This window comes from Oncorhynchus mykiss, chromosome 31 (assembly GCF_013265735.2).
Source record: "Oncorhynchus mykiss isolate Arlee chromosome 31, USDA_OmykA_1.1, whole genome shotgun sequence".
Taxonomy (NCBI): Eukaryota; Metazoa; Chordata; class Actinopteri; order Salmoniformes; family Salmonidae; genus Oncorhynchus; species Oncorhynchus mykiss.
The window spans coordinates 11,564,654-11,576,814 of record NC_050571.1 but is presented as its reverse complement, the minus strand read 5'-3'; the positions used below and the strand labels follow the sequence as shown (position 1 = coordinate 11,576,814).

At 44.2% G+C, this 12,161-nt stretch overlaps 1 protein-coding gene across 6 annotated transcripts; it reads left to right on the top strand.

Moving 5' to 3' along the window:
* The first annotated feature begins 778 nt into the window (after positions 1–778).
* LOC110504558 (ribose-phosphate pyrophosphokinase 1) lies at positions 779–9,357 on the top strand. Of its 6 annotated transcripts, none has more exons than XM_036969708.1 (8): positions 782–1,699; positions 2,260–2,449; positions 3,516–3,614; positions 4,304–4,428; positions 4,797–4,970; positions 5,245–5,404; positions 5,950–6,038; positions 8,448–9,357. In XM_036969708.1, exons 1-8 carry the CDS (start codon positions 1,578–1,580, stop codon positions 8,713–8,715), a joined length of 1,227 nt encoding a protein of 408 aa, XP_036825603.1. In that variant the 5' UTR covers positions 782–1,577; the 3' UTR covers positions 8,716–9,357. The 6 variants fall into 6 exon arrangements, with proteins under 6 accessions (XP_036825605.1, XP_036825603.1, XP_036825604.1 ...); XM_036969709.1 differs by having other exon boundaries at positions 786–1,699; positions 2,260–2,443; XM_036969710.1 differs by lacking the exon at positions 3,516–3,614 and having other exon boundaries at positions 779–1,699; positions 2,260–2,443.
* Positions 9,358–12,161: the final 2,804 nt, after the last annotated feature.

Here is a 12,161-nt window from a genome sequence, read left to right as displayed (position 1 = left end):
GCAGATAAATCATCATCCTCAGTGCAGGAGCAATATAATGAGAGACTCATTCTGGTCCGCACTCGTTTTTTCAGTGCGTAACTATTATTTTTGCAGGCCATCTAATAATTTGTTCTGGTAAAAATGTATTTGAACTCGCATTTCATTATCTGACATAATGGTAGGCAGCGTTTTAGGCTTTAAATTAGAGATGTACTATTTGTTCATGTGTTTTCCCATTTCTAAGCCTCACTGAACAAAGAGCCATTTGGGAGTCAAATGAACAGCTCATTTATTTGAATGAAGCCAAATGACCTGGCTCAAAAAGATTCGGAATGCCCATCACTAGTGCCGCGTTCAAGATTACTGGGAACTCTGAAAAATACGAGGTCAAATCATGAGGTCAGTGATCTCCAGGTCGGAAAGTCGGAGCTATAGAGGCCCGGGTTCCCGAGTTGCATTGCCGAGTTGTATAACCATTCAAATCAATTTCAGAGTCAGAGCTTGTTTTTTTTCCGAGTTCATAGTTGTTTTAAATGCACTGAAGTCAGAAGTCAGAGATTTCCGAGTTTCCAAATTCCCAGAAAATTTGAATGCGGCATTGTAGACTTAAGCAATAAGGCCCGAGGGGATTTGTGGTATATGGCCAATATACCATGGCTAAGGGCTTTTCGCACGGCACAACACGGAGTGCCTGGACACAGCTCTTAGCAGTGGTATATTGGCCATATACCAAAAACCCCAGAGGCGCCTTATTGCTATTATAAACTGGTTACCAACGTCATTAGCGCAGTGAAAATAAATAGTTTGCTGTACGGTGGTATACTGTCTGATATACCTTTGCTGTCAGCCAATAAACATTCATTTTCACAGGATTCATGCATTTAACCAGAGAGGAAGAGGAAGAGTGGCCAATTTCGGCAGAAAATCTGTCCTCTTCCAGCAGGTGGCGTTTTTCGTTGTTTCGCCCACCAAGCGAAGAGTTTTTGTATGAGGTCAATGAGTTTTGAATTTGGTCAACAACAAAAATGTATGATTTATTTGCTAGGTGAGGTTTATTCGATCGTAATGCGTGAGTTATGAGTACACTGCTATAAGTAGGACACGTGACATCCCAGCAACTTTGAGAAAAAAAACATTTATATCGGAGTTGTCTCTCGAGATGGCTATGCATATTCGTAGCGTTTCTCTCCATTGAATACACGCTGTTAACGTCAACAACACTCATCGAATATTCAAAATAGGATTTAAACAATGCGATGTATCCACCAATCCAAAGAAATTATAAAAGGGTAGACTGCCCGCCGTGCTGCTTTGTGGACAACGACTCCCGCGGAGAGATATGTAGAATCTTGTCAGAATATCTATTATCTTTGATTCAACAAAATCACGTGATGTGGGCGCCACCAGGAAGAAGGACCGGCGCAGGCGTGAAGAAGGGAATGATGGTGGATAGGTTGGCAACGCATCACGCTTGATGATAGCTATCGATTTCCAACAGTTCACTAGAGCTAATAGGTCGAACATCACTCAAAGGTACTTGCTGTTACTAGCACTGTAGCTAGTTCCCGTAGAACGACACCCTGGAACATAAAAAAATGCCGAACATTAAGATATTTAGCGGTAGCTCCCATCGGGAACTGTCTCACAAAATCGCCGATCGTCTTGGGATGGAACTCGGGAAGGTTGTGACCAAGAAATTCAGCAATCAAGAAACATGGTAAGTGTAAACTGTTAATGTATAAAAAGCTAATCTGTTTCAATCTTATGTTACAGAAAGATGAGTGAGAAACATTACGTTAGCGTGCTGCTTCTGACGCTGCCTCGCAAAGGTGCTTGGAACTTGTAGTTTGTCATGCATCTCTTGAGGTTAATTTTGGCGCTCAGTTTGTCTTGAGGGCGAACTACACTTCCCCGTACATTTCAGCAAATATCTGGGAATTGTGAGAGCGGACAACCCATACAGGTTATAACCATGATTGAGTGACACGTTTTTTGTTAAAAACACACGTGAAACAATTGTTGATGAAACATTGATGCAACAAGCGGGAGACTTCTCATTATGTGTTGTTCAGTACTTTGCTCATACCATAGTTATATTATATAGTTATCTACTCAACTCTTCTCTCGTCACTGCACTTCTAAGGCCCCTAACCCTGAACACCTGTAGGCTGTGTTTTCTCATGATCATCTATCATCATTAGTGTCATGCTGTGTTAGCAGAGAGTGTTGTTTACCCTGTCCTCCCCTTCACTTTTCCTCTCCCCTGGGCCCTAACAGTGTTGAGATCGGAGAGAGTGTGCGTGGAGAGGATGTCTACATCGTACAGAGCGGATGTGGGGAGATCAATGATAATCTGATGGAGCTGCTGATTATGATCAATGCGTGTAAGATCGCCTCGGCCTCCCGGGTCACAGCCGTCATCCCCTGCTTCCCCTACGCACGGCAGGACAAGAAGGACAAGGTGGGGGTGAGGGACAGACACCTAGTTACTTTGCTGTCACACCACCAACCATTATACCACGTCACCAGTTCAATTCCGAAAGTAAACCACATTTTCTTAATTGAAAAGCATTGGAATTTCAGTGTACTTCCTGAATTGAAATGGAATTGACCCCAACCCTACCATTATACCACATCACTGCCTAGTGACCCGACCACCCATGTTGTTGCCACTGACTGCATGGACAGACTCCAGCAGGCAGCTACAGCAGATGGATGGGACTGGGAGCATGCCTGGGTTTAGATTTGATTTCTCACTCCACATTTCTCATCTCCACTGATTTAAGTTCAGCCCCTGTGTGACCTCTGAACCGAGTGAGCAGTCATTGTGGGATCTGTTTGTTGTAGTCACCTGCCTGCCTCCATTCCTCTGATTATTTACATCAGTGTGTGTTCTTGTCCTCCCAATATAATGTATTGCATGTTCTATGTGTCTGCCAAAAATACACTGTACAAAAAGTGAACAGTATCACTTTTCTGTAGCAGAGTAGTTAGAAGTTGTTTTTCATTGACTTGAAGTTGTACATGTGACTGTAGTTTAGGATAGCCTGTCTGTTGACTGTGTAGTTTAGGATAGCCTGTCTGTTGACTGTGTCGTTTAGGATAGCCTGTCTGTTGACTGTGTCGTTTAGGATAGCCTGTCTGTTGACTGTGTCGTTTAGGATAGCCTGTCTGTTGACTGTGTCGTTTAGGATAGCCTGTCTGTTGACTGTGTCGTTTAGGATAGCCTGTCTGTTGACTGTGTCGTTTAGGATAGCCTGTCTGTTGACTGTGTCGTTTAGGATAGCCTGTCTGTTGACTGTGTCGTTTAGGATAGCCTGTCTGTTGACTGTGTCGTTTAGGATAGCCTGTCTGTTGACTGTGTCGTTTAGGATAGCCTGTCTGTTGACTGTGTCGTTTAGGATAGCCTGTCTGCTGCCCCTTGTGGCTTAGGAAGGAAATGTACTATGGACCAACTTTTAAGATGGAAGACTCAGCTCATATCATGTGATGTGAGTAGAACAAATGAGATGTGTGTGTGTGTTCGCTTGCAGAGTCGGGCGCCCATCTCAGCCAAGCTGGTGGCTAACATGCTGTCTGTGTCTGGGGCTGACCACATCATCACTATGGACCTCCACGCCTCACAGATCCAGGTCAGGAGTAAGGAGGGCACTGGGTTCTGGCAGTAGAGGTCAGGAGCAGGGAGGACAATAGGGCACTGGGGTCTGACAGTATAGGTCAGAAGTAAGGAGGACACTGGGGTCTGACAGTAGAGGTTAGGAGCAGGGAGGACACTGGGGTCGGACAGTAGAGGTTAGGACCAGGGAGGACACTGGGGTCTGACAGTAGAGGTTAGGACCAGGGAGGACACTGGGGTCTGGCAGTAGAGGTTCGGAGCAGGGAGGACACTGGGTTCGGACAGTAGAGGTTGGGAGCAGGGAGGACACTGGGGTCTGACAGTAGATGTTAGGAGCAGGGAAGACACTGGGGTCTGACAGTAGAGGTTAGGAGCGGGGAGGACACTGGGGTCTGACAGTAGAGGTTAGGAGCAGGGAGGACACTGGGGTCTGGCAGTAGAGGTTAGGAGCAGGGAGGACACTGGGGTCTGACAGTAGAGGTTCAACCAGTCAGGATATAGAGATACACTGAGTCCGTCAGATGTAAATTATTTTGCATCCCCCAATCCAACAGACAACACAATCAGCTAACACACACCACACATGGAGTTCTATAGGAGTTAAGTGACTGGCTCAAGGGCACAGTGACTAAAGATGGTTCCTGGGATGTGAAACCGCTAGATGGCAGCCTCTGACTCCTGTCTGTGTGTGTCTGGTATCTCCAGGGTTTCTTCGACATCCCGGTGGATAACCTGTATGCTGAGCCTGCTGTACTGAAGTGGATCAAGGAGAACATCGCAGAGTGGAAGACCTGCACCATCGTCTCTCCAGACGCAGGGGGAGCCAAGAGGTGAGGCAGGACAGAGTGGTCAGAGGGATTTTGGCCAAAATATGAAATGTGATAGATCAGAGAGAGGAGACGGAGGGGGAAGAAAGAGAGAGGAGTATGGGAACCACTGTCCACGCTATAGACGACTGCTTTAAGAACATTAACTTCCTCTCTTTTTTTGACCTTAGGTGGTTTTACCCCTGAACCATATCTTTCTTTAACTCGGCCTTATCTGTGGTGAAACGGACTTTAGATTCACACGTCTGTGTGTCTAACTGCTCCTTCACACGAACAAATCTTTACGCGATAACAATGGACCGACTTGGTGACTGCTGTACCTCTGTCACTTGGCTTCCTCTTAACACTGTGTATTGTGTTCTGTGTGACAGAGTGACGTCCATAGCGGACAGACTCAACGTGGACTTTGCTCTGATTCACAAAGAGAGAAAGAGGGCCAACGAGGTGGATCGCATGGTGCTGGTCGGGGACGTCACGGACCGGGTAGCCATCTTGGTGGATGACATGGCAGACACCTGTGGTACTATCTGTCACGCGGCCGACAAGTAAGTAAAGTGTCACCTTATGACCTTGACTAATCTTGACACACGTGTCTATGCCCAAGCAATGGGTGTCTGGGCTGAATCTTACCTAAACTGCATCACTGATTTAATGTCAAGACATTCGTATTACAGAGCTGTGGAAATACCCACCACCATTTCACTTCTCATCCAAATGAGAGTCCTTGCAGCAAAAATCAGTGTATCCATACAGGTACATTTGGAGGTTCTATATTACCCCACACGGTTTCTTAAGGAGCTACTGTCCCTCCACCCTCAGGCTGATCTCAGCTGGTGCTACCAAGGTGTATGCCATCCTGACCCACGGTATCTTCTCTGGCCCGGCCATCTCCCGCATCAACAACGCCTGCTTCGAGGCCGTGGTCGTCACCAACACTATCCCTCAGGAGGAGAAGATGAAGACCTGTCCTAAGATACAGGTCAGGGGTCACAGCACTGTCCTTGGATATAGGTCAGGGGTCACAGCACTGTCCTTGGATACAGGTTAGGGGTCACAACTGTCCTTGGATATAGGTCAGGGGTCACAGCACTGTCCTTGGGATACAGGTCAGGGGTCACAGCACTGTCCTTGGATACAGGTCAGGGGTCACAGCACTGTCCTTGGATATAGGTTAGGGGTCAAAGGTTGTATTACTGTCCTACGTTACAGGTCAGAGGTTATAACAGGGTCATTCACCTTAACATAAGTAGACTGTTATACTTTCCAATAATGTAATGGTAGTTTAAGCTGAAATTCTGTTGTTGCTACTCTGATGATGTTTAACATCTAAGACAACGGCAAGTAGTTTGAATTATCGGGTCACCTAAACATTTTAAATTCTAAAATCATAAAAAATTGTTCATTCTATAAATGAGCGAAAAGCACAATGTTTCTGTTTATAAACGGTGAATAGTCAGTCTGACGCGTATCTGGATGTTTCCTGAACGTAGTTTGTGTGTTATTAACCATCCGTTTCTCCTCTAGGTGATTGACATCTCTATGATCCTGGCTGAGGCCATCCGCAGGACCCACAACGGGGAATCTGTCTCCTACCTCTTCAGCCACGTCCCCTTGTAACGCCCCACACACACACACACTGAGTCACCTGGGGCACCGTTCAGGAGGACACAACACCACAGAACATTCAGATAGAACAGACATGGCCATCTCTCATGCAGAATAGGGAATTTGGGGAACAGATATGATTGTCTTTTAGGTAGAATAAGGAATGTGGAGTCGGCTCTTCATTCCATTTCTATGCCCAGTATTCTGGAATGTTTCTCATCATTGAATAGAATCCAGCCCTAGTGTTCTGTTACACCGAACAGAGGAAGAGGGAATGTCCTATACAAACACCAGGGTTGGACTCGATTCCATTTCAATACCAGTCAATTCAAGAAGTACACTGACATTCCAATTCTCTTCAATGCTTTTTGAATTAGGAAAATGTGGAATTGGATTTGGGATTAGGTTTACTTTCTGAATTGACTGAGATTGAAATGGAATTGACACCAACCGGGGGAAACACAACCATTATATTAGCATCACTCTGCTGCTAATGCTAACAAACCATGTAATAATTACAATTAGTAGGATCAATGATTGTTAATAACATGTTCATTTTGACTCTCTCTCCCCTAAACAGTGATAGCATCCCAAATGGCACCCTTTTCCTACATATTGAACTTATTTTGACAAGTGCCATATGGGCCCTGGTCAAAAGTAGTGCAATGTACTGGGAGTAGGGTGCAATGTCTATCGGGGGGGGGGGGGGGGTGTGTAAGCTTTGATTATTTATTTTAAGTGGGTGAACTCACACACACACACACAGATACATACATACATACATACATACAGTGGGGCAAAAAAGTATTTAGTCAGACACCAATTGTGCAAGTTCTCCCACTTAAAAAGATGAGAGGCCTGTAATTTTCATCATAGGTACACTTCAACTATGACAGACAAAATCCAGAAAATCACATTTGTAGGATTTTTTTTCTGAATTTATTTGCAAATTATGGTGGAAAATAAGTATTTGGTCACCTACAAACAGGCAAGATTTCTGGCTCTCACAGACCTGTAACTTATTTTTTAAGAGGCTCCTCTGTCCTCCACTCGTTACCTGTATTAATGGTACCTGTTTGAACTTGTTATCAGTATAAAAGACACCTGTCCACAACCTCAAACAGTCACACTCCAAACTCCACTATGGCCAAGACCAAAGAGCACCAGGCTGGGAAGACTGAATCTGCAATAGGTAAGCAGCTTGGTTTGAAGAAATCAACTGTGGGAGCAATTATTAGGAAATGGAAGACATACAAGACCACTGATAATCTCCCTCGATCTGGGGCTCCACGCAAGATCTCACCCCGTGGGGTAAAAATGATCACAAGAACTGTGAGCAAAAATCCCAGAACCACACGGGGGGACCTAGTGAATGACCTGCAGAGAGCTGGGACCAAAGTAAAAAAGCCTACCATGAGTAACACACTACGCCGCCAGGGACTCAAATCCTGCAGTGCCAGACGTGTCCCCCTGCTTAAGCCAGTACATGTCCAGGCCCGTCTGAAATTTGCTAGAGAGCATTTGGATGATCCAGAAGAAGATTGGGAGAATGTCATATGGCCAGATGAAACCAAAATATAACTTTTTGGTAAAAACTCAACTCGTCATGTTTGGAGGACAAAGAATTCTGAGTTGCATCCAAAGAACACCATACCTACTGTGAAGCATGGGGGTGGAAACATCATGCTTTGGGGCTGTTTTTCTGCAAAGGGACCAGGACGACTGATCTGTGTAAAGGAAAAAATGAATGGGGCCATGTATCATGAGATTTTGAGTGAAAACCTCCTTCCATCAACAAGGGCATTGAAGATGAAACGTGGCTGGGTCTTTCAGCATGACAATGATCCCAAACACACCGCCCGGGCAACGAAGGAGTGGCTTCGTAAGACTCATTTCAAGGTCCTGGAGTGGCCTAGCCAGTCTCCAGATCTCAACCCCTCAGAAAATCTTTGGAGGGAGTTGAAAGTCTGTGTTGCCCAGCAACAGCCCCAAAACATCACTGCTCTAGAGGAGATCTGCATGGAGGAATGGGCCAAAATACCAGCAACAGTGTGTGAAAACCTTGTGAAGACTTACAGAAAACGTTTGACCTCTGTCATTGCCATCAAAGGGTATTTAACAAAGTATTTAGATAACTTTTGTTATTGACCAAATATTTATTTTCCACCATAATTTGCAAATAAATTCATAAAAAATCCTACAATGTGATTTTCTGGATTTTTTTCCCCTCGTTTTGTCTGTCATAGTTGAAGTGTACCTATGATAAAAATTACAGGCCTCTCATCTTTTTAAGTGGGAGAACTTGCACAATTGGTGGCTGACTAAATACTTTTTTGCCCCACTGTACATACATGCATACATACATGTCTTTACCTAATGTGAACATTCTCCTCCTCTTCATAATACTGCTGTTACAGTACTTCTGCTATGCTACAAAAAGAGGGTGAGATGGATGGTTGGATGTTGACTGACTACAGGTCAGTGGAGGCTGCTGATGGGAGAACAGCTCATAATAATGGCCAGAACAGCATCAAACACCTGGAGAACTCGTTGGATCTATTTGATACCATTCCACCCATTCCACTCCAGTCATTACCACGAGCCCATCCTCCCCAATTAAGGTGCCACCAACCTCCTGTGCTTCAGGTATTTTATTATTTTGGTCATTTAATTTTATCAGTTTGAAAGACAAGGTCATAGTACGTTAAGTGAATCAGAATGAGCTATAGTTTACAATGCCACTGATGTTCCTCTGGGTGATTCAACATAGTCTGTAGAGACTTAAGTCTTTTAAAAAAGGGGCAATCCAGGATTGATAATTCTATTTTTGGACTTCTAAATTAATTATATATAGCTACTGAAGAATATAACGTATAAATGCCTCTTACGTGACCTGCATCCCTAGCTCTGTCTAGGAATTTGAGTAGGTACACTCCTTCAACCCCATCCCTCAGCTGCTAAGCTAAACAAGTAGCAGGGTGACTGCCTCTCTTAAGACTATTGGGAATCATTCTTTCAGTGTGGGTGCAGAGGAGGCAGGTTTTGCTCTTCGAGGTTGTCATTTTGAAGTTGTCTAGAAGCTGTTGGTTTTTAGCTGGAGGTCATAGCTCTGCAGGATGGAGCTTCCAAGAAAACATAAGTCTTTATCTGCTATTTTACATATTTACTTAACTTTTTTTTCAATAACATTTGTATAATAAACTCTCAAAAGTGGTATCTGTCTGACTTTTAAAGTTTTGTGTATGTGCTTATATTCTGTTGAATCAGTGCACCAAATATGTGATGGCTGAATGTGATCTTATTAAAGAGATGGTGAAAATGAATGAAGCCTGGATTCTGGTTTGTTTATTAGGCGTCTGCTGCTGGTAACACACCAGTGATTTATACAGGCTACAGTTGCATAGTAGGTGATTCATAACATTTATAACAGTATGGGCTAATTCATAATGACACGTAATCAGTACTGTACACACTTCAATTGTTGGTGTGGTCTCATACCACAGCTTATTGCTGGTGCAGGAGCTCCAGTGGCATATTTAACCTATAAGAGTAAGGGCTTATAAACTACTGTATATGGAATTGTTTAAAGGTCATACCAAGGATCATTTTAAATTTTAAGACCCCTTGAAGTATACAACAATTTGGCCTTACTGCTATTAGCTATTACAACAGTCCCCCCCCCCCCCCCCCCCCCCAAAAAAAAAAAAAACATCTAAAGGATGTTTTCAACATGTATTTAACCTGTATTGTTGGTGCTAAACAGTCTCCATATACAGAATACTTCCATTCATTACCGGGACCTTCAGGTGAGTCTTAGAGCAAAACATGTAGGTGTTCGTGAGAGTCTCATCTTTCCATAGATATATTGGTGTGTAGCCCAAACTGTTCAGACATAATAGACGATTTTGTGAGATAACTTTTTTTTTCTGGACGTCTCATGGTCTGACACACATCCTATGCTCTGTTCGTCGCAGATGTGAAAGTACGACAGGCGGATGCTGTGGGTTTTTTATTTTCTTTCACCTTTATTTAACCAGGTAGGCCAGGTGAGAACACCTTTATTTAACCAGGTAGGCTAGTTGAGAACACCTTTATTTAACCAGGTAGGCCAGGTGAGAACACCTTTATTTATCCAGGTAGGCCAGGTGAGAACACCTTTATTTATTCAGGTAGGCCAGGTGAGAACACCTTTATTTAACCAGGTAGGCCAGGTGAGAACACGTTTATTTAACCAGGTAGGCCAGTTGAGAACACGTTTATTTATTCAGGTAGGCCAGGTGAGAACACCTTTATTTATTCAGGTAGGCCAGGTGAGAACACGTTTATTTATTCAGGTAGGCCAGTTGAGAACACCTTTATTTATTCAGGTAGGCCAGGTGAGAACACGTTTATTTAACCAGGTAGGCCAGTTGAGAACACCTTTATTTATTCAGGTAGGCCAGGTGAGAACACCTTTATTTAACCAGGTAGGCCAGGTGAGAACACCTTTATTTATCCAGGTAGGCCAGTTGAGAACACCTTTATTTATTCAGGTAGGCCAGGTGAGAACACCTTTATTTAACCAGGTAGGCTAGTTGAGAACACCTTTATTTATTCAGGTAGGCCAGGTGAGAACACCTTTATTTAACCAGGTAGGCTAGTTGAGAACACCTTTATTTATCCAGGTAGGCCAGTTGAGAACACCTTTATTTATTCAGGTAGGCCAGGTGAGAACACGTTTATTTAACCAGGTAGGCCAGGTGAGAACACCTTTATTTATTCAGGTAGGCCAGGTGAGAACACCTTTATTTATTCAGGTAGGCCAGGTGAGAACACGTTTATTTAACCAGGTAGGCCAGGTGAGAACACCTTTATTTATTCAGGTAGGCCAGGTGAGAACACCTTTATTTAACCAGGTAGGCTAGTTGAGAACACCTTTATTTAACCAGGTAGGCCAGGTGAGAACAAGTTTTAATTTACAACTGCGACCAGGCCAAGATAAAGAAAGCAGTGCAACACAAACAACAACACAGAGTTACCGAAGTTGCCGAAGTCAAGGATCGGTAGGATAGTCAGTTTTACGAGGGAATGTTTGGCAGCGTGAGTGAAGGAGGCTTTGTTGCGAAATCGGAAGACATTTTGGATTGGAGATGCTTAATATGAGGAGAGTTTACAGTCTAGCCGGACACCTAGGTATTTATAGTTGTCCACATATTCTAAGTTAGAACCGTCCAGAGTAGTGATGCTAGTCGGGCGGGCGGGTGCGGGCAGCGACCGGTTGAAGAGCATGTACTTAGTTTTACTTGCATTTAAGAGCAGTTGGAGGCCACGGAAGGAGAGTTGTATGGCATTGAAGCTCGTTTGGAGGTTAGTTAACAGAGTGTCCAAAGAAGGGCCACTAGTATACAGGATGGTGTCGTCTGCGTAGAGGTGGATCAGAGAATCACCTGCAGCAAGAGCGACATCATTGATATATATACAGAGAAAAGAGTCGGCCTAAGAATTGAACCTTGTGGTAACCCCATAGAGACTGCCAGAGGTCTGGACAACAGGCCCTCCAATTTGACACACTCTGTCTGAGAAGTAGTTGGTGAACCAGGCGAGGCAGTCTGAGAAACCAAGGCTGTTGTCTGTCGATAAGAATACGGTGATTGACAGAGTCGAAAGCCTTGGCCAGGTCGATGAAGACGGCTGCACAGTACTGTCTTTTATCGATGGCGGTTATGATCTCGTTTAGTACCTTGAGCGTGACTGAGGTGCACCCGTGACCAGCTCGGAAACCGGATAGCACAGCGGAGAAGGCAGGGCAGGATGGATATAAGTCTATAACAGTTTGGGTCTAGAGTGTCACCCCCTTTTGAAGAGGGGGATGACCACGGCAGCTGTCCAATCTTTAGGGATCTCGGACGATACGAATTGACAATTGACACACATCCAATGCAAAAACCAAGATATCTCTAGTCTAATGGATTTTTATGCTGATTTTTGTATTATGCTAATTCGATTTCTGTGGGGAGCGGGCATTGACCTTATTAAGAGATCAGCCAACAATCAATTTTCTGTGATAAACGCTCCCTGCCGGACATTGACTGATAGATGATGCTCTCCAATCGATGGAGACCGGTCGAAGAAATTCATCCAATGGTAATTCT

Bases quoted from the DNA above. Each gene is read 5' to 3' on its own strand.
- LOC110504558 (XM_036969708.1), top strand. From the start codon at position 1,578: ATGCCGAACATTAAGATATTTAGCGGTAGCTCCCATCGGGAACTGTCT. The intron at 4,429-4,796 runs GTGAGGCAGGAC...TCTGTGTGACAG, and splicing joins GACGCAGGGGGAGCCAAGAG to AGTGACGTCCATAGCGGACA. The intron at 5,405-5,949 runs GTCAGGGGTCAC...TTTCTCCTCTAG, and splicing joins AGACCTGTCCTAAGATACAG to GTGATTGACATCTCTATGAT.